Below are 20,734 nucleotides of genomic sequence, written 5' to 3'. Positions count from 1 at the left end.
CAGAAGCCAACCTCCCAGCCTGGGTTGACAGACTTGGTGCGCTCTAAAAGAAGGCGTCTAGACAGCGCTTTGAAGTCGCAGCTCAGGCTGGAGTTCAAGCTCTGAAACCTAGGGCCAGGGGTGGGTTTCACAGTCTGAGCTCCAGCCCAAGCCTCAACTTGAAAGTAGTGACCACACAGCTCTTTTTAGAGCACTTGCGTGAGCCCTGCTACCTTAGTCTGTTGACCCAGGCTGGAAGCACGCTCCCGTACGCTCCAAAAACACTGTGTCAACATACCCTCTGTGCCTCCTTTCCCTGAAAACAAAATGAGGAAGATAATACTGCCCTTTTCCCCACCCTTTGGCCATTTTGATTTAGTTCGGATTGGTCCTGCTCTGGGCAGGGGGTTGGACTGGATGGCCTCCAGAGTCCCTTCCAACTCTGTTATTCTATGATTCTATGATTTACATTGGAAGCTGTTTGGGATAAGGCCTCTCTCTTACTATGCATACATGCCGTGCACATCACAATGGGGCCCAATCTCACTTGTGGTCCACAGGTGCTACCTGAATACAAATAATTAGTAATTGTCAATATATGAAATGACAATTTTAAAGTCTCTCACTAGTAGGAGGAAATGTTGATGTTTGGGGGAAAGCAGGTACTTGATCATTGTGTGACTTGTTATAAGAAGGGCTGTATGCAATTTTGAGACCAAATAAAATAAAAATTCCTAAGACTTGTAATCTTCACACGCGTTAAAAATCAAAGAATACGTCAGCACAGGCAAAAATAAAGCAACATTAATGAAAGATTCTTTTCAATAGGGAAAACCTTATTGCTGCAGATGAGAGTACAAAAGGGAGCTGGAGCTAGGTTATTTAAAATTTTGAATAGTATTTATACAAAAGAACCACCTTTTGTAAAGCAATGAGCAAAAGATGTAGGGAGAAAAATGGATGCAGAGGAATAGAAACAGATATGGAGAGAAGGCTTCTCGTCTTCAAAATGTGCTGTTACAAAATAAAATGATTACAAATTACTATTTCAGTGATGACTTTTATACCAGTTAGATTGAAAAGGACTTCAACTGCAAAGGGTGACTGCTGGAGAGAAGGTGGGGAATGCATATCTGAAGCATCAAAAAAGTTAACAATAGAGCCATGAATAAGTATGGTTGACCAAAGGACCCGTCTCACTGTTGAGACTTCCATTGAAGTAAAAGATCAATGATGATATTTAAAAACAAACGACGCTGATTAAACACAGATGTTCTGTTGCAAGTCATCGGAAGAAAACATATCCTCCAATGGCAATATTGCGTTGCAATTTAAAAATGGGGCAATGAAGGTGCAAGAAAAGTATTTTAAACACTGGTTCCCTTCTGCTGAATTTGCGGGAGGACGGTGGGGAATCATTCTCCAGCAATTGAGCCTCCATATTTACACTCATGTTTTTTTAAAATGAAAAAGGTAGAAATTACTGTAACACATTCAGCAAAATTCCTACTTTTTAAAAGTAGGAAACTTTCTCTCTCTAAGTGTTATTTGGATTGATACGCACAAGGAGGACAGTAGCTTGTACCGTTACAGACGACCAGAACATTAAGAGTCAGCGAAAAGGTCCCTCCAGTGACTCCTGTTGGTCAGAAGCCCATTATCATCTTCTTACCATTCTCCTGGGCTGTGGCTTAGCCACTGCACTGCAGCCCACAAATGCCACTGGCAAGCCAGAGTGAACTTCCCTTTGCTTTTAGAAGTGAGGCTCGGCACTGAAGGTCAAACATAAAAATGGCCCTGTGGCACTCTAAACTTATTTGTCTCTCAATGGTTTCCATATCTTAGATGCACTTTTTACAAGTCAAGCTTTTTCTTCCCTAACTGCCAGCTCTGCAAATTCAGCCAGAACTCTGAGAATCAAGCTGGATCCTTTACCCATCACAAAAGGTCCTGCAGGCCAAATTATACCCCATGGTACATGCGACATCTGTGCATCTCCTCTATCTTCATATCATGCCCTTTGTACACCTGTGCTAACTAGCTAGACAGCTGTAACTGACTGGAACCATGTCAACAATTCTGTCGATGATGCACGAGAGGGAAACGAATCCAGTTCCTGCCCTCTTAGTTGTGTTGATTCAGCAGGACTGTCAGGAGAGAATCACGGTCAAACTGATTTTTGTGGTTAAGTTTAGCAGATAGGACTGAATACACACAGGGAGGAAATGAGTTGAGTGCGTCTAGGTGTCATTGTTAGATTGGTAATTTTCAAACCTGAACTGCACCTTAAAAGGAGCTGGTCAAAAGCCACAAATGAAAAACATTGCAATTTGATGATAAAATTCCATCCTTGTGCCTCCTTGTCTGTACCAATACAATAAGTTGGACATGTTGTCCTCAACTTTACCTTACCTTGCTCTTGTTTGAAATACACCCTTAACTGGCAACATTTTGAAATCTTCATTCCTAAACTGCAGTTGTAAAATGTGTATTCCCCAGCTGTGCCTACATAGCGCACATCTGCATGTGCACGACATGTCTGCGAGGTTCTTGTGAGTATAACTATCCCCTTTACACAGGCAAAGACTCTTTCGTACATATTTTGCAGGAACATCAGACGCACGTACGTGAGTATCTCCTAAATAGCACTGAGCAACCTCAACTCTCATTGACAGCAGTGGGAGACTCCACTGAGACTGGAAGCTGCTCAGGACCATCCTGTATTCTGTGTCTGCGACTCAGGTGGCAAAGTTTGAAAATACAGCCCTTAACGTTACTTTATTATAGAGCCATAACATTATTGCACTTTACTGCACTTCAATATACAGTACTACATTATTTTATGGTTTACAATTTTTCAAAAGTAGTTTTAAAAATAGACCTGCCCCCCAACAGAGAGACTTCAAAACCAGGGGAAAGATGAAAGGAGAAAGTCCCTACCCTCTTAAAAAAAAAAAGAAAAAAAAGAAAGAAAGAAAAGAGCACAAAAAAGTGTGCTTCCCAGTAGCTTGCCTTCAATCTGTGCCATAGTGTCTGCAGAACTCTAAGCACACTCAGTATATCCCAGGACGGATCTTTGACACAAGATATCCCACCAGTTCAGATACAGCCATTCTGATGTTTCACTGTCAAAGGGAGACCTTTCCAAAAGGATCTCTGGCAGCATGTCTCCAAAAGAAGTGCCTTTCATCTTTTCACCCTTTGCTGACTGTGCTCACTTCCAGATGCTTGTTTGCATCTTTCAGGGTTAAGATTACGGAGGGTACCTGTCCATTACAACTGATTTCATGCCTTTAAAATGTACAATGTTTAAGGGAACAGCATCAAATACATCCAGTCAGATACCCACTGTGATGGTGTGACACTCAGGGTCCAGGCAACCCCAGGGTAGAACAGGGGTTTGAACCCCAAAGAATAAGCTGTATACAATGTTACTATGCTTTACAAATATGTGAATAAGGTCTTTTAAGGTCTGTCATGTTCTGAACTTGATGGTCATGATGAGATAGTCATACAGACTGTGGTTATGCATTTATGTGTATATATGAATTTATTTCTTTGTGCTCCTAATTTGCGCTGCAGCTTTCAGCTCCCGCTCACAGCAGGGCGGTAAGTAGTCAGGCAGGGAGGGCCTCCCCAACCAGATGAGATGAGCCCTAAGCACCTACCACTGTATAACCCAGGCAAAGACAAATGATGGGCCACTAGAGTTAATGGGAAAACACTGAAACAACTTGAAACTGAAAAGAAACCCCCGGTCCTGGAAACTAAGAAAGGCGGGGTGTGGGTTCTCCACATTTCTACAATGACTGAAGGGAAAAAAAAAACCCTGGAAACCCTTTTTAAAGGGGAAGGGGTTTGAAGTGAAACCTATTCAGAAACTGAGGACAACATCAAAGTGGGAAGCTGTCTTTGAACCCTGGATCCCCCCTACAATTAGGGAGTATGCTGAGAAACTGTTCAAGGGCAATTGCTGTGTTAGAAAAGGGATTTTTCTCTCATTTGAAAGGGTACATCCTGAAGATGCTTCTTTATGTTTATTGTCCCCGTAGCTTGTATGTGTTTGCTTCCCTTGCTATTTCGTCTTTGAAACCGTGGTTTTCCTATTAAATTAACTTCTTGTTTATTTTTACCCCAAGCAGGTCCCTGGTGTGCAAACTGCATGGAGTTTGTGTGCCAAAGCAAGAGGACTGGTTTCACACCTTCATGGGTGACAAACCAGAGAGGAAAAGTCTACATGTCTGGTCATTAGGAACTCAGGATGATGGATTTGGGGAGACTTGGGGCTGAAAGGGCCATTGCGGTCACCCTCCCAGGACCAAGTAGGCTGGTGGAAGCCAGGGTGAGAGCTTTATGGTTATGGGCTGGCTCCTGATGTCAGGAATGTGAACCGCAGCAGATTAGCATTCAAGTACCCAAGGTCACAGGGCAGGCGGTGACAGAACCCTTTACTAGTGTGAATGATCCCAAAACATCACAGATAGCAACAGGTCACACAATTTGCCTTAATCTTTAAGGCAAAGTTCTCTCTTTATCACTCTCCTGTTTCCGAAATGCCGACGATGGAACATTAAGAAATAGTCACAACTCTTTGATTTTAAAAAGCCATCACAATACTGTTGATGAATAATGCTGGAGAGGCAGTGCTTGAAAAGGGACTGGACAGGGGTCAGGAGACCTGAGGCTATTCTCAACGCTGACATGTGTGAGACCTTGGGCACGTCACTTCACCTCTCTCTTCTTGTGTTTCCTCTCCCATCTTTGCCTCCCCTGTTTATTTACTGGATAAACTCTCCAGAGTGGGGAGCATTTCTTAACATGTGCATATCCAGAGCCTAGCCCAATAGGGTTCTGATCTCAGCTGAGGGCTCTAAGGTACTGCCATAACATACCTAATATCATAATAAATCATTAACGATCATGGATCAGCGTTCACTTCACACCCCCTGTCACTAACCGGCCTGGGCCGGGGAAGCTAATGATCCAACCAGCAGACCAAATTCGGTGATGAATCCTGAGGCACGTTGTGCATATGCTAAGAAAAATGATCCCCGTGTAGATCATAAATGATTAATTAATTGTCTTATATAGTCAAACCACTGAACATTACCTTGGACAACTTGTTTATACTGGTATATAAACTTTTTTCCTTAACAAGTATTTAATTTCATCATTTAAACTAACATCGGGCCAAATACTTTTCTGGGCAGAACATTCATGGACCTTTATTTCCCAGGATTTGGCTTTTTGTTATTCCATAATAAGGGCTTAAGAGAGGAATTTTTAAATGACACTAAGGAAGTTAAGCGCCCTACTCCCTTTCAATTTCAGTGGGATCTGGGTGACTAATTTCCTTAGGCTCCTGCAAAACGTCAGCCAAAATCTGTATCAGTGCAGCTCTACGTATATTGACGAGATTGCTAACTGAGGACTTCTTGATATAGAAAATAAATCTGTTCATATGTTTTAATAGGTTCTTGTCCTTTTCCCATGTAACCCTAATTTCACTTCCAGTTGAGCACTGCAGGCTGTCTGATGGGACAGTGTGGGGAAGTCTGCACTGTGTCTTTCAGGATAAATACCATGCAACCAATCCCAGCCAAACCAGCTTGAGCGTCAAAAATGAACTGAGAAAAACTGCATCAGCTTGTCTACACAGACAGTGGAGAAAATATTGCACCTGTTCTCATGCAGCCTTTTCACAACTGAAATAAAAACTGTAAGAAACTTGAAGGCTCCAAAACTTCAAAGAGCTCAAGAGTTTTCAATATCACACAGCTCTACTTATAACTATATTGTGCTTATGAAGCTAAAACATTCCATACAATAGCAGAGACCAACATAAACTTAAATACGACAGGGATCTTTGTCCCGTCTATGCACCACATGGGGGACTTCTAGACATACGTTACTTACCCATTAATCGGAGACTCGAGCCCAGAACTTGAGAGGTAATAATCTCCTAAGCATTTAACACGGATATAGTAATTTTACATCAGCTCATAAATTCTAGTTTATTTCTTAAAACTACACTTAGACTTATTCTTTCATAGCTCAGAGCAAAATGAACAAAACTGAACGTTTTAAGATGCCAGAAACTTAAAAATACTTTTACCGTGTTTGGGAGAGAATAAAGGAGATTTCGATCTTGGTGGGTTTTCTGGTCGAGGGGCTACTAACTGAACAGGCCGGACTTGTTTATCCACCAGCTTTTTGAAGCAAGTTTGCCGATTCTCAAACATAGTTCGAATGTTTTCAAGCTTGACCTGGACTGACTGTATCTGGTCCTGCGGAGTGCGAATAAGACAACCATAAGCAAATTATTATTATTATTATTAGGCACTTTTGTCACTGTAACAGAGACAGTACAAAGGCTGGCGATATTGCAATTGTGTTGTAATTGTATTATTATTATTTTTAAAAGAGGACAGAGGTATCTTACCTTTATTTCAGGTGTTAAAACAGATTCAAAGTCATAGCACAGGACTTGAGGATCATAGTTTAAGTACAGCAAAGAACTTTCAAGGAATTTGTCTATATCCTCAAGAGCTTTCTGAGCACCTTCTTTAGACTGGCATTTATCCATTGGCTGATTAGCTAGAAGATTAGCCCCTTCATCACAGCACTCGAGGGCCTGATAAAAGTGTAACACAAATAAGGAGTAAACAGATCAGTGAGCTGAAACCTCCAGTTAACCGAAGTATAAATGAAAAATATTTATCACCCATTAATTCAGCATTCACTTCATCTGCTTTTCAGTCTGGAGAAAACCAAAAAGCTAATTAGCTTTATGAGAAATCCAATCAACTCTCTTGCATTCTGATAATAGGAAGTCGGGCCTTAAATTTCTGGAGAATGGCTAGCATTGCCAGCCAAATTCTGCTCTCAGCTACACAGGTGCAAAATCACTGGTATGGCACTGACAAAAGTAGAATTTGGTACATAACTCTTCCCGTATTATCTTGCTCTGGAAGTAAACATGGCAAAATGAACAAGAAGATCAGCCATTAATGTGTTTCGTGACTAACTAGTTTGGCTAAAAACTGACTAAAAAGTTGGGCTCAACATAGAGTTTGAGTTGTGATGAATAGCTCACATCATTGTGTCCATATTTTTATAACGAGGAACTTAATAGCAGCAGTTTACAGTTTTATACCTATAATATTATATAAATAACATCTGAAAGTTCTAAGCATGCCACTTAATTACCGTAAGTAAACTGTGGAACTCATTGCCACAAGGTGATATTGCAATGACTGAGAACGGAATAGGTTTTTTTAAAGGATCAGACTTTTATATAGTCAATGAGATTGTCTAGAATTACTTTAATAAGCACTTAGAAAACAAGGGCAGAAGCCAACCTCTAACTGAGGGGTTAACTAGAAACGTCTGTTCTGGGCAAGCTATTCCACAGCTGCCCACTTCCTGTCCCTTTCTCTGAAGAATCTGGTACTGGCCGCTCTCTCAGACAAGATACTGGACTAGATGGGCCACTGGTCTGATCTGGCAATGCCTATGTTCCTATATAATCCTGTGCCCAGTCAGATTAGTGCTATACTGAAGTGGAGTGGATGGAGAAAAAACAGGTTCCCTTGATGAAAAATGTGGCAGATATTGAGTCAGAATGGATGGTCACAAGTTTGCTACTTCATTGACTCAAGTTCATTTCAGTTGTGTCTTCTAGCCAAATTGCCATGATTGTCTCTGAAACGTCAATCATGATTAAGATATTAACAAGCATTGTAGCTACAGGACTCCATTTGCATGCAAGCAAACAGAAGTTTTATTTACCCACCAACCCGTCATCTTATTTTATAATCAATTATGCTGCTTCTCCTCAAATTACTGAGAGAGAGCAAGCACGAGCGAGCTGGAGTATATCATCAGGTGTTCTCTCTACTCCAGTGAGTCAAAGCTTCAAAGAGGAAAGCTAACATGTTAGGTTGCATCACTAATACAAGCATGAGTACCAACAAGACTGTTATGTCACATGAACATTGCTTTTGTGATGTTGGCCACTTGAACTGACTCAATTTTATGGCCATAGAACCCTCGAAGAATAAACAGGGTGACTTTTGGCACCATTCTTATTTCCCAGGAGAAAGCAATTTTGGGCAACTGCTACCCCAAGGCACGCTTAGGTGGTGGTTCCACTGAATTGTATCTTGTCTCCTTATTTTCCAACACAACTCTGAAGCCATTGCAATGGTTAGAGAGGAAGCAAAGGCTAAATTTTTTTCAGTATGCAGATGACACCCAATTCTGTATCTCTCTCTGTCTCATCTGATCCTGCCAATGCTGTCAAATGCCCCACCCAGTATTTGGTATGACGGTGGCATGGATGAGGCCTAGCTGGCTGCATTTCAATCTGGATAAGAGTGTGGGGATATTCGTAGGTTGAGAACCTTGTCTGTCCCTTTAATTGAGGGCGTGTGCCCACCTTTTGTTACCAGAGACTGGGAGGACTGTTTGAGACCTGGGACACTAGCTACGGTTGGCCGATCACAAAAAAGCAGTATCAAGGAAGGACATTGTGACGGATATAACAATATCCTGGACAAACCTTATGGAATGACATTAAACCTTAGTGAATCAAGTTTACTGCCTTTGGGGTCCACTCCATTGAAAATCCAAATGTTTGTGGACTATTGTAGGATTGTATGGAACTTCTTAAGGAGCAAAAAGCCTTAATGCAGTAGCTGGGAGTTAACATGAACTCCCCCATTTTGGTGGGGAAAGGCCCAGATTTCTTGGCCTTTAAGCACACTTCAGGGCCAATCTGTTTGTGCAGGTGTCTGGAGAGGGAGAGGTGGGACTTTGTAGTCTTTGTGGATGTGGAAATCTAACAATTCCTGTGAAGCTCTATAACTAACTGTTTTGGTTCTCTGGATTTTGGGTGATGGATCTACAAAATATGAGATCACCAGTTTCCTCTCCTGTGACTACAGCTAGATTCATAGTTAGTTCCACAGGTAAATAGACTGTGATGCTGGCAGACCAGTTGCCAGCTCATGCCAAGGCCCCAGGACTCAGTGAACACTGAAAAATGCACAGCTGGAAACCAGTCTGGCTTACCTGTGGGCTAGTACAGTTAAAAGAGACAATAGTGTTAGAAGAATGAGTTCAGGATTTTTGGCATGCTTGTAGGATGCTGCATGTATTAATCCTACTTAAAATCTCTGTATCCCATGTTAGAAGGTAATGTTGAAATGTTTGCTCTGTAACTATAAAAATGTTTGCTAAGACGGTAAACCCCCAGAGTCAGGGGAGAAGCATTACCCAGTGTGAAATATGCGTCTATCACAAGAGGTGTTATCTCCTGCCCATCAGCAGGGACTATTCAATCCAGTGGGCCAGTGTGGAATGATGATTTAATAGTTTGTTTCCCCCACATCCGTGAAGAGGAGAGGTACCCAAGGCCTCATCCCATCACAGCCCGAACGCTGGGGGAAGAAAATAAAGATTCCTTTTAATGAGAATTTATTATTCCTTTGCTGCTTGAACTCTGAGAGGCGAGGATTTGTATGCATAAGCAAGGAGTCCCCAACTGTTTAGCTTGGGTTAGCCCTAAAGGATATACAGAGTGTGCTTACTTTAGAAGTTGCTATTACCTGTGGAAACCTGACTAACCCATTTGTGTGTGTGCGCTTACCTGCTTTAACCTTGTAAATAATTCTCATTTCTTTTTCTTAGTTAGTAAATCCCTACTTTACTACAGGATTGGCTACACCTGATGATATACTCCAGCTTGTTCGTGCTCTCTCTCTCTCTGGTGTGAGATCTAAGTGCGTATTGACCTAGGGTAAGTGACTGGTCCTTTGGGACTGGGAGTAACCAGACTATTTTGTGATTTTGGTGTAAAGTGGCCATGTATCACGGAGGCAAGATAGATCGGAAGGCACAAGGGGAAAGTCTGTGACTCCATGGTAAGGCCGTACAGTGCCTGAGGAGTTTACACTTGTTACTGGGTTGATGAACTTTTAAGTATAGAACTCACAACCAGCTGGGGGTTTGTGCCTTGCTTTCCAACAGTCTGCCCTAAGGCTGGTATTCTCACTTGTGAGCCACTCCAGACAGCATGACATGAACCATCAGAAACAAAACTAAGAACTACATGTGGAGATCACATGGGCAATGATTAGAGGGGGCTGCCACAGAGTAGATTCAAGTACAACCAGACCCACTTGGGTGTATCACAGGGCATGAACCTGGAACCTTCAACCCGAAAATCAAAGGCCTCGTCTGCCCGAGCTAGCCGTGGTCGCTATGTGTTAACCCTTTGTGTGGCTCAGCCACTAGAGAAGGACAAAGAGGCACACTGTCCTAGTGCAAGTTATATAAGCAGAATATCTTCACCACAAGATGTGCATTGCAAGCGGGATACTTGCAGCCAGGGTGTCCGTCTGCAGGAGATCCACAGAGAGAGGTTAAACAGCCACTCCCCAGTGCACCATAGTTCTGACGGTTACCTGCTGCAGGCGGGTGTGCAGATCTAAGGTCATCTGGAGCCGTACGCGCTTCCTCTTGATCTCCTCCGACAGGACGTCAGAATGGTGCCGCAGCTCATTGCACTGCTGACAGATTAAGCTGAGTGCGTAATGATGATTTGCCGCTAGCTGGTGCCCATGTAATATCACCACCTGCGCTTTCCCTACCAGGTCCTTTCGTAAAGACAAAGCAATGGAGGGGATTACACACTTGTTTGGATCATGCCATCAAGACGAAACACAGAAACGTTTATCAGTAATAACTTGCACCTAACAATTTCATCAGTTCTCACCTACCAAATCCGTATCATTTGAAATGGGTAAAAGAGCTTCAGCATGCGGCATCCACCTCTGAAAACAGGGCACCCGCAACCGGGGATGGGCAGCTTTTAATGTCTTTGTACCATTCGAAAGGAAAAGCAACAACCACCTCCACAACCTGGCTGGCCTGCCAGTGCATGGCCAGAGCTACCTCGGATATTGTACCATCATTTCCAGAAATATTGCCCTCAAAATTGGTTAACAGCCAGCTTTGGCTTGTTCTCCGGACAATAACGTGGGAGGAAGAATTAACCACCTTGTTCATCGTCAAGCTCAGCAGCTATGCCAGTGCAACTGCTCTGCCTTCTCCCATGTGGGCCCTCCCCTGGGACCCTTTCCCCAACATTCCCTATCTGCCGTGCCTCATTTTATTCCTTCAAGCTTCAGCTTAAGCACACCCTTCTTTCAAATGGCCCACAAGCCCTAAGCCTTTCCACAGAGTCATATTAACTAGGAGAGTTAGGCACCCAATTCTCTTACATGCCTTTGAAAATCCCAGCCTACATATATGTCTGTAGGCATGCATGCCTATCACACGTAGTATATATCACTATACAAAAAGCATGCAATCGGCAAGACTCCCAGCAAACTTCACCGCTCCTATCCCTCTCCTTTTTGTCACATCTCCTATTCTTCACCTATGTATTGCCTACTTAAATTGCCAACACTTCAGGCCAGGGACTTGTCTTGCCTCTTCACTGGTAAGTGAGCACCTATGGAACACGGGTTACCAAATAAAGTCATTTATTAAATAAATAACTGTTTCCCCAGATCTGCAGCCCCCTGGTCTTCTCTATGGACAGACTTATCTGTGCTGGATTTTGTGGTGGTTCAGTGATTTATTTTGTCTAGGAGAACCACATTCATTGCCATAGGGTTTTCAATGCGTTCTGAATGAAGTTCCACAGAGGAGAAAGACTAGTGAAATCAATAACTGCTTGTAGCCACCTACTGATGAGTTACAAGAAAGTCAGGCCATTTCAGAGAGGTAGTTCTGGCACTCTCAGAAAGCACCTATAATGTTTCATTGGTACATCTAGCATTTGAAAGATTATCTCACCTGAGCCATTCCATCCAAATTACCCAAGTCTTTGAGCCTTTGTTTCACCTGAGCCACGCTATCTCCAGTATCAGGCAGTTCCACTTGCTGACCCATTAAAAATTCAATGGCACTCTGGAGCTAAAAATAAGAAGACGACAATTGCAAAAGGATACAAGTTATAAGCACAAAATTATTCTCAAGCCAAAAGCAACCTCAACTATAATGGGATGAGCTAAGTGAGACATGTCAAACTGAAAGAATGTTCAGCTAAAAAAACATCCCAAAGCCTGGAAATCATCAGTTAAGTCTATCTAAGGGCGGGTCTAGACCTAAAACACTGAATCGGCACAGCTGCACCAAGGGAAGATGCTCCAGCACTGATGGGGGAGCTTCTCCCATTGACATAATTAATCCTCCTCCCCGGGAGGCAGGAGCTATGTCAGGGGGAGAAGCTCTCCTGCCAACATAGCACTAGCGACAGAGAAGATTAGGTCAATAGAATTATGTCGCTCAGGGGTGTGGCCTAGGTATTATACAATATCATCCCTTTTTGCTTCAAGCGGCAAAGTTTGGAGCCCTGAGAGTGTCCCAGTTTGGAAACAAAACTGACCAGAGTCTGGTATTTTCTGTGAAGCAATCTTGTTTATTTACAAGGGATGTACAAAATCCTACTTCTACGAATGCAGGAGGAACTAAAACCAAAAGGAGATATTTTCTTTGCTTACAGCCTCAATCCTCTTTACCAGCAATGGACCCCGAAGCCTCCCCTCTAGCTTCTTCTGTGTTCTGTGCTTGTCCAGGCTCTCTCCCAGTCTGTCTTATTTCAGCTGGTCTTGTCTCTCTTTCTGGTGTTTGCAAGCATGCATGCATGCATGCACACACACACAAAACAGTTCTACCAATCAAAGCCCCAGCCCCTGCATTTTAAAACCCTTGGATTACAGTATTCAGCTGCTACTCAGCATTTCCATGTGCCTGTTGTTTTGAGTGCTCCTGTCATTGTTTCAGCAGCCTGGTCATAATGGCTTCTTTACATTTATTCTGAATGGAAGGCAGCAACCATGGCTGTGCCTGACAGGACAATAGCATAGTGCCCAAAATCTCTTTTTAGGACTCCCATTTGTGTGGGGGGAAGGATCAGTCTCTCCATACCTCTTGAAAACTTTGCTCAAACTTCCACAGTTGTAAATACTGCTCCATTTTCAGTTGATGTTTTTCCCAGAAGCCATCAAAAGCAGTTTCCATCTCATGCAACTGAGCAAGTAACCTGAACAAGAATGAAAAAGGACGAGACAAAAAAAAAGAGTTGGCCAATACAGGATTATGGGAGATGGGACGACCCGGCAAAGTTCTGACCCAGAGTCCACTCTACTTTGTGGAGTTTTGAATCTGGGCTTTCAGTTCAGGGCCCCTCTCTAATGATAACTCATTAGATGTGTATCTAAATGACTGTGTGCAGATCTCAAAAGAACCTTACAAACATCATTAAGGCGGGCAATAGCCATGTGAGGTAGGTATAAAACTGCTTCTATTTTATCTTTCTAATCTATGATGTCTAAGGGACTTGTCACTGAGGATGCAAAGCCCCTTCCTCCCAAACAGAATCACAGCAAGGTTAAATCATTTGCAAAAGCAAGTCAGTGGTACAGATAGGAACAGAACCCATGACGGTATCATTGTACTGACCACTGCTGCCATGGAAAGTGCATGCATGGCTTAATACATATAAAGTCTTATTTTAGTCTATCTTGAGAGTTCCCATTCGAAATCAAACAAGAAGCACGGCGCACTCACCGATTCACAGTTTCCCAGTCTCCGGGCCTGTCGTGGTGTTGTTTCTGACTACGTTCGTTGGCATTGGGCTCTTCTAAACTACTTAACAGCACGTTTCCTTCTTTTGTTACTACTGTAATATCTCCCTGCACAAATGTAGGACACTGCTGGTTAGTTTATTCTCAGACACGGTCAGGCTCCACAGTGATGCACTTGCGCAAGTCAGTTCATTTCTCTGGGTCTCCATGTCCCCATCTGTAAAATGGGGATGTTAGCACCTACAGGGGAGTAATGCTTTAACAGCATTGGATGGGAAAGCACTATAAAAGTGTTATTATATAGTGGTTAATAAAGATTATAGAGAGCGAGATATTAGATAGACTAGGTATAAACAGCTGGCGTACGGAATTAATATTGCTCCAGGTAGTATGTTGCATTTTTCGGTCAAGGTCAATATCGCAGGAAGAACAAACATCCCCACTATGTGCTGGCTGCGCACAGAACTTGAGACTGTGATCGTCCGACAGCATGCCCCGGAGTCTCTACAACCAAATGTTTGCCAGCGTGTTCATTATAAACTCATTGGAAGTGGATTCAAACTAAAAATTTGGTATTTGAGTTTCAGCCGAAAAATTTCACTCTACATCAGGTTCAGCCCATGAGCAAGTGTTTTCTTTGTTTATTTTCACATGGGACGCGACAGTTGGGGCAGGGTTGGTGATGCTAAGAGAGTAGGAAAAACTGCGGTGGGCATTGAACTGGGCTGAAAGGCACATCTCAGGAAGCAAAAAAGAGAAAGCAGAAGACGGGCTAGTCAACATGGGGAAACTGTCTGGCAGAACTCCAGAGGGATAATTAAACGGCTATAGCTATGCTGGTATAACTGCCCATGAGGACACACTAGTCTGAAATAAAAGGGACTCCCAGTATTGCAAGGTAAGCTATCCTGTTAACAACGCTGGGCTCCAGCAGACCAAGTGGGGAGCAGTACACCCCAAAGCGAAGGGGCTCTCACACAGCACGCTCTGCTGGCAACTCCTTTACGTGTGGCATGAGCGTGCATTGCAGTGGGTTGCTCCTATTTATCAATATTACTTCATATTACTTCTCTTACCGGTGGAGTAATGTTGCCAGCAAAGTTGAGGGGGACACAGACCTCCGACTGCTACAAACCCTCCTCATCCCCCAGCAGTGCAAGTGCCTCCTTCCTCCTATGCCCTGCTACCAATAAGGGTCTCAGTACCTCGCGCCTCAATCATTCGCTCACTGGCGCTTCCCAAATAGCAGCTTCACTCCCTCTCCCACCAGACCCCTCAAATCCCTTCCCCCCCCCAGCCCCACTAATACCCTTTCCTCCCAAAAAAACACCTCATCTTCCCCTCTCCCCCAGCTTTCTTCCGCAAGACCCATTCCTGAGCCTGCATCTCCCCACTGCCAAGTTTGAGCCACGCAAGTATAGGTCCATCACCACACCACTCCACCCCAGCCTGTCACTCCCCACAATTCTCCACCCCAGGGACCCCCTCTCCCATCTTGTGTCCTCTGAAGGCTGCCCCCTGGCTGATTCCTCCTTCCCCTCAGCTCCAAATCTCCTTCATGGGGAGTGTGGGGGGAAATGAAGAGGGACAGGGACCAGGGCTTGTCTGCCTGCCAGGGGGACTGCTCTGCATACAGAGGATGGGGGCTGCAGCTCCAGAAATCAGCCTCTGGTCTCCCCAACAGAGCAGCCCCTAGTAACAGAAGCAATGCCAAGCTGCACTAAGCAATGAACTCAGATGGCTACCTTCTCCCCACCATCTCGCTGCATCCCTCCCTGCCCTCCCCTCCATGGAGGGGCTGAAATTGGGGGTGGGGGTAGGGAAGAAAGAACAGGGTTTTCCATCCAAGTTAGAGGTTTGGAGGAGATTCCTCCCTCCCCTTCCCTCTTAAAATGATAGCCACGTCTATTAGAGTAGCACCTCCGACCTGGTCTGCACCTTGAACTTAGGTCGACGACCTAGCAACGTCACTCGACGCAGTGAAAACCTTCATGCCCTGTGCGGCGTAGCTAGGTCACTCTCACCTCCACTGTCGACACAGGTACGTCGACGTGTCACCGCAGCGCTTGTAGCATAGACCTACTCCCACCCTGACATTAGGGCTTCATTGCGCCAGGTGCTGTTCATACCCATAGGGCAAGATAGTCCCTGCCTCAAAAAGCTTCCAGGGTAAACTTTTAAATCATTAGGCCCCATAACTACGGGTGCACAAGGTTCTGCAACAGTAGAGTTATGCACCAGGCCCATTTACCTTCTGCCCTTCTAGCTATGACCCAATTATACCACCAAAGGCATTTGGCTGGGAATATCGCACCACGAGACTTCCCTCTGAAGGCCAACTCTTGTCCAAGAAAGAGCCTTTCATGGCTGTGACTGGACCCCGTCTTGCCTCCTTGGCGTGGCAATGCGAAGTACCACCTGGTACTGTCAGGCCAACCCGTGCAGCTGTGTTTGTTGATTAATGGGAAACCCCGGGGCACGAGAACAGTGCAGTTGCACACCACACCCAGCACACAGTTGCGTGTGATGCTCCTGGATATTTCTTCTTTCTATAGGAAGGAGCAGCAGGATCATCATGGGAGGGAGGGGGGAGATTAAAAAGCAGCCTGTCTCACACTTCCTTCAGAAGTATGCCTGGCTGGATTAGCGTATACATAGACAACAAGTTAAAGTATCTCAAGGGACTGGTTTATTTACGGGGGGGTGGGAGCAGATCCGTCATTTGATTCTGTGCATTTCACCAGCCTTACTATGTTAAAAGAACAGAACAGATTTGATTTGTATCCCATGCTTTCTTCCACACTTACTGTTTATATTATTGTAGTGCCTAAAGGCTCCAGTCATGGACCAGAACCCCATTGTGCTAGGTGCTGTACAGACACAGTGTGACAGACAGTCCCTGCCCCAAGGAGCTTACAATCTAAATAGAGCAGGCATCACCGGGTAGGAGAAGCAGTAGAGAACACAACCAGGGTGAACACTGTGAGAGTGGCAAATTTCATGTTAGTTCCACTTTGTTTCAGGGGAGCGGAGGGGGAGGGGAAGGGTTACTTAGGAGGGAATCAGCTAAATGGAAAGAAAGGGGTAAGGAAGGAGGGTGAGGGGGCCAGGCCAAGGCAGAAGAGGGTTAGAGGGGCAGGTGTGGCGTGACGTTGAGCTGAAGAGACCATGAGGAAGGGGCAGGTGGACCAAACAGCCAATCAGAGCACATGAAGTGCAAACTGTTGGAATGTGTTAGTATCACTTGGCACTTGATTGATGTGACCTAGGACAAAAGTTCGGACCACGTTTGATACTTCAATGATCCAGGAAACACGAAAGGGAAGAGGAATTACGCAGCACGCTTTAGGCAAGAGACGGCTGCTACTTTACCCTCTCATGTTTAGCTCTCCAGAGACCTAAAGTCTCCTTTTGTTTCAGACAATTCCATTACACGGGAAGATGCTGTAACCTAAGCACCAAAAGCAACTGAATGGGTGTTAAATATGATTTTTCCCCTTCCAGTATATCAAAGGGGTTAATTTCTTAGTTAGCGTGCTTAATTAGTTTCGGTCTTTTTCTCATTACCTTTACGACTGGCTTCTGTTCAGTATCACAGCTACACAAATGCGCAAATAGTTCTTATATGTACTCAGAAATCTCCTGCCCCAGTCTTTCAGTTGCCATGACAGCAATCTTGTATCATTATGACTGCAATCTGTGCACAATTTCTTATCAAGCTTCATCTTTCATGTTCTTGAAAACACACACACAACTAGGCTACATTTTGTTCAAAAACTCACCAGCCTTTTTGATATTTTAAACTAATGAATAAGATTAAAAAAAAACAGATGATTTCGACTGAATGATTAATCTAAAGGAACATCTCAATATTTTAACTGTAAATGAAAACTCATGATCTTTTTGATTTCGCCAGAAAACAAGCAGGCATCACTGACGTGTCTATATTTACTATCACATTTGTAACGGACACTTTCTTCGCTGTCTAAGGATTTGTTCCTCAGCACAAAAGGTTAAATCAAACATGAACTACAGTGCATAGCTGGCATATTACAATTGTTTCTAAAAATACAGCGATATTTCCCTATCCTGTATATATTTTATATGCACCTATGTATACATACACAGAGCACATTTTGGTTGCCATTGTGTATATTTCTAATTGGGAGCTTTCTATAAAGACAATGCCATAGGAATGACATAACATGATATATATGAATTATACAAACGTTACTAGATTAACCCATTACACTCTAGTGCAAATACAGGACCTAATCCTATATTACGTATTAGTAGCCCCACTGAATGCATGAGCAATCTAACAGGTAGGTTGTTGGCATTGGTCTGAGGCTCCTGCCTCTAGTGCTGGAGGCAGGTTGTGGGTTCAAATCCACAGAAGCACTTGGCCAATTACTCTTAAAGCACAAATTTTAATGGTGAGAGTAAATTAACCATTGGAACAATTAACCATGGGTCATGGTGGATTCTCCATCAACAACAATTTTTATATCAAGATCGGGCATTATTCTAAAAGATCTGTTCTAGGAATTCTTTTGCGCACATTCTATGGCTTGTGTTATATAGGCAGTCAGGCTAGGTGATCACAGCGGTCCCTTCTGGCCTTCGAATCTCTGAATCTCTGAACTGAAGTTAAGGATTTCAGAACTATACCCAGTCTGGCCTCTCACATATGCAGCAGTATCAAAAACAACAGCTTGGTTGGCAGCTGCTGTACCCAAAATCCTTGTTTAAGCATATAATATTTTAATCATAATCTCAAATAAGTAAAATATATCTTTAAATATTAAAGAAACAAGAAAAGAAGAGTTCTGCCAAAAAGTACTTGAAGGCTTTCGTGCTTTGCCAATGACAACTAGGTCTGGGGAGGAAGAAGGGAAGAAGTTTAAAGAAAGTTCCATTATGGCAGTGGAGGGAATAGCTAGTGGCACTCAGTAATGTATAGCTGGGAGCAGGTTACATATTAGAGGCCGGGTGTGGGCAAAGCCTGGAGGGGTGGCTGTTTACGAGCAAAGCAGTGTAAAAGGGATCTCAGGCTGGAGAGCTGAGGGGACACGGCTGGAGAGCTGAGGGGACACAGTTGTTCAGGTAGGGTGACCAGGTGTCCGGTTGTCGACCGGGGAACCCTGGTGGCTCCGGTCAGCACTGCCAACTGGGCCATTAAAAGTCCGGTCGGCGGTGCCGCGGGACTAAGGCAGGCTAGTCCCTACCTGTCCTAGCACCGCACTGTGCCCCGGAAGCAGCCAGGAGGTCTGGCTCCTAGGCTGGGTGGGGGCAGGGGTCACGGGGCTCCGCACGCTGCCCCTGCCCCGAACACCGGTTCCACACTCCCATTTGATTTATATAAAACAAGGGGGCTCACATTAAGATAAAGCTCACGTCATGGGTAACAAAATCCGTAATATATTCTCTCAATATATTTATACCTATACATTCACTGCCTCCTCTCAAACCAAGGGACTCTTCCTGAAGTCACTGGGAGAACAGAATTTGCCCCATAGCATCTGTGAATTTACAATCACATTCATAAGAGGTATGCCGCTCTAGGGCAAAATTATCTTTCAAATCTATGACACTTTTCTGCTCTCTTTATATGTGCAAAACTCCCATTGATGTCAGTGGGAGATTGGCATTGTGTTCACTCTGCATATGCCAAATTTGGGTACTATCAGGCAGATCCACGAGGGAAGCATTGCACTTGGAGTTGACAAAGCCTTCCATAGTTCTTCCCTGGAAGACACGCTGTAGGAGAAGAGCGTGATGCACATTCAAGAATGGGCAAGAATTGCTTTGTTTCTCGAGCTCTGACACCTACATGGCTATCAAATAACCAGCTAGGAGCAGAGACAGTTTCCAGGATGTTGGCATGGCAATTGTTTGAATGGGTGAAAGGCAAATATAGATGTAACATACAGAGATAGGTATAGTTTATTTTAACGGTCATAATAGACACACACACATATGGGGGAGGGGGAGAGAGAGAGAGAAAGAGAGAGAGAACAGTCAGTCAGTCAAACCACAAAAGTCCGACCTTGCAGTAGGACGCTGACTTATTATAGAGCTGAGTTTCTGAGTAGCATACCTTGAGCTGACAATACTTTTCTGTGCGCAAAGCCAGGATGCGCTCAATTGAATACGTGTCATCCGGTAGCTCTGTTTCTGCCAGCTCTGTGCCGAAAGATTGTAACATCTGTGCAATTTCCTTCACTGTTAGTGCAAAACTCTCAATAGCCTGGTGGAAGACAATGATTTCATCAGCTCATCAGGATAGTCAGGATAGTCTAAGAGCTCATCAAAAAATGCACTAAGGGCCGTGCTGAGATTTTCAGATGAGCCTAAGGGAGTTAGGCACGCCCCAACCCATTGAAATTCAATGGGAGTTGGGCAATTAACTCTTAAAGCTCATTTGAAAACCCCAGCTCAAACCCTGCTCGTATTAGAGTCAATGGGAGTTTTGCCATTAGTTTGAAAGTAGCTGCGAAGTTAATGTATTTTAATCCCTGTACAAGAGTAAGATTTAAGCAGGGGGTTCTCAGACTTCATTGGACTACGACTCCCTTCTGACAACAAAAATTACTACCTGATCCCAGGAGCGGGGACCGAAGCCTGAGCCTGCCCGAGTCCCACTGCCCTGGGTGTGGGGGCCGAAGCCAAACCTGGAGCCCCACCGCTCCATCGAAGGGGAAGGGGTCAAAATCGAAGCCTAGTGGCTTCAGTCCCAGCCAGGGGGCCTGTAAGCTGAGTCTTGCACCCAGGGCTGAATCCCTCAGGCTTTGGCTTGGGCCCTGAGCCCCAGTAAGTCTAAGCCAGCCCTGGCGACCTCGTTAAAATGGGGTCACGATCCACGTCGGGGTCCAATGGGAAAAAAGGAGATCAACCTTTTCTCAGTCTCATTTTTTAAATTATGCTCAGTAGGCTACGTTATAAACCCCTTTTTGCTTAACAATGTGCTCTCAGTAATTCTTGCCGCCAGCTGCAGAACGTGAAGGAGAGGCTTGTGGCCCCGATCCTGCAACGAGCTCCATGCAGATACAGAGGCCTGCCCTTGCGGCTCTCATTCCAGGATTATAGCCTTA

The 20,734-nt window shown here is 44.2% G+C and overlaps 1 protein-coding gene across 11 annotated transcripts in view; it reads right to left on the bottom strand.

Moving 5' to 3' along the window:
* The window catches only part of MCF2 (MCF.2 cell line derived transforming sequence), a 96,115-nt gene that overhangs the window by 34,267 nt on the left and 41,114 nt on the right, over positions 1–20,734 (bottom strand). For all 11 annotated transcript variants that reach the window (XM_043522658.1, XM_043522660.1, XM_043522661.1 and 8 more), the window contains 7 exons: positions 19,741–19,890; positions 13,624–13,748; positions 12,982–13,096; positions 11,848–11,967; positions 10,449–10,640; positions 6,422–6,613; positions 6,095–6,266 (listed from right to left, as the gene is read on the bottom strand). In XM_043522658.1, coding sequence (XP_043378593.1) covers positions 6,095–6,266; positions 6,422–6,613; positions 10,449–10,640; positions 11,848–11,967; positions 12,982–13,096; positions 13,624–13,748; positions 19,741–19,890 — 1,066 coding nt within the window. The remainder of the gene's footprint in view (positions 1–6,094; positions 6,267–6,421; positions 6,614–10,448; positions 10,641–11,847; positions 11,968–12,981; positions 13,097–13,623; positions 13,749–19,740; positions 19,891–20,734) is intronic.

Source organism: Chelonia mydas, chromosome 9, assembly GCF_015237465.2.
Source record: "Chelonia mydas isolate rCheMyd1 chromosome 9, rCheMyd1.pri.v2, whole genome shotgun sequence".
Classification (NCBI taxonomy): Eukaryota; Metazoa; Chordata; order Testudines; family Cheloniidae; genus Chelonia; species Chelonia mydas.
This window is presented reverse-complemented; position numbering and strand designations above follow the sequence as displayed.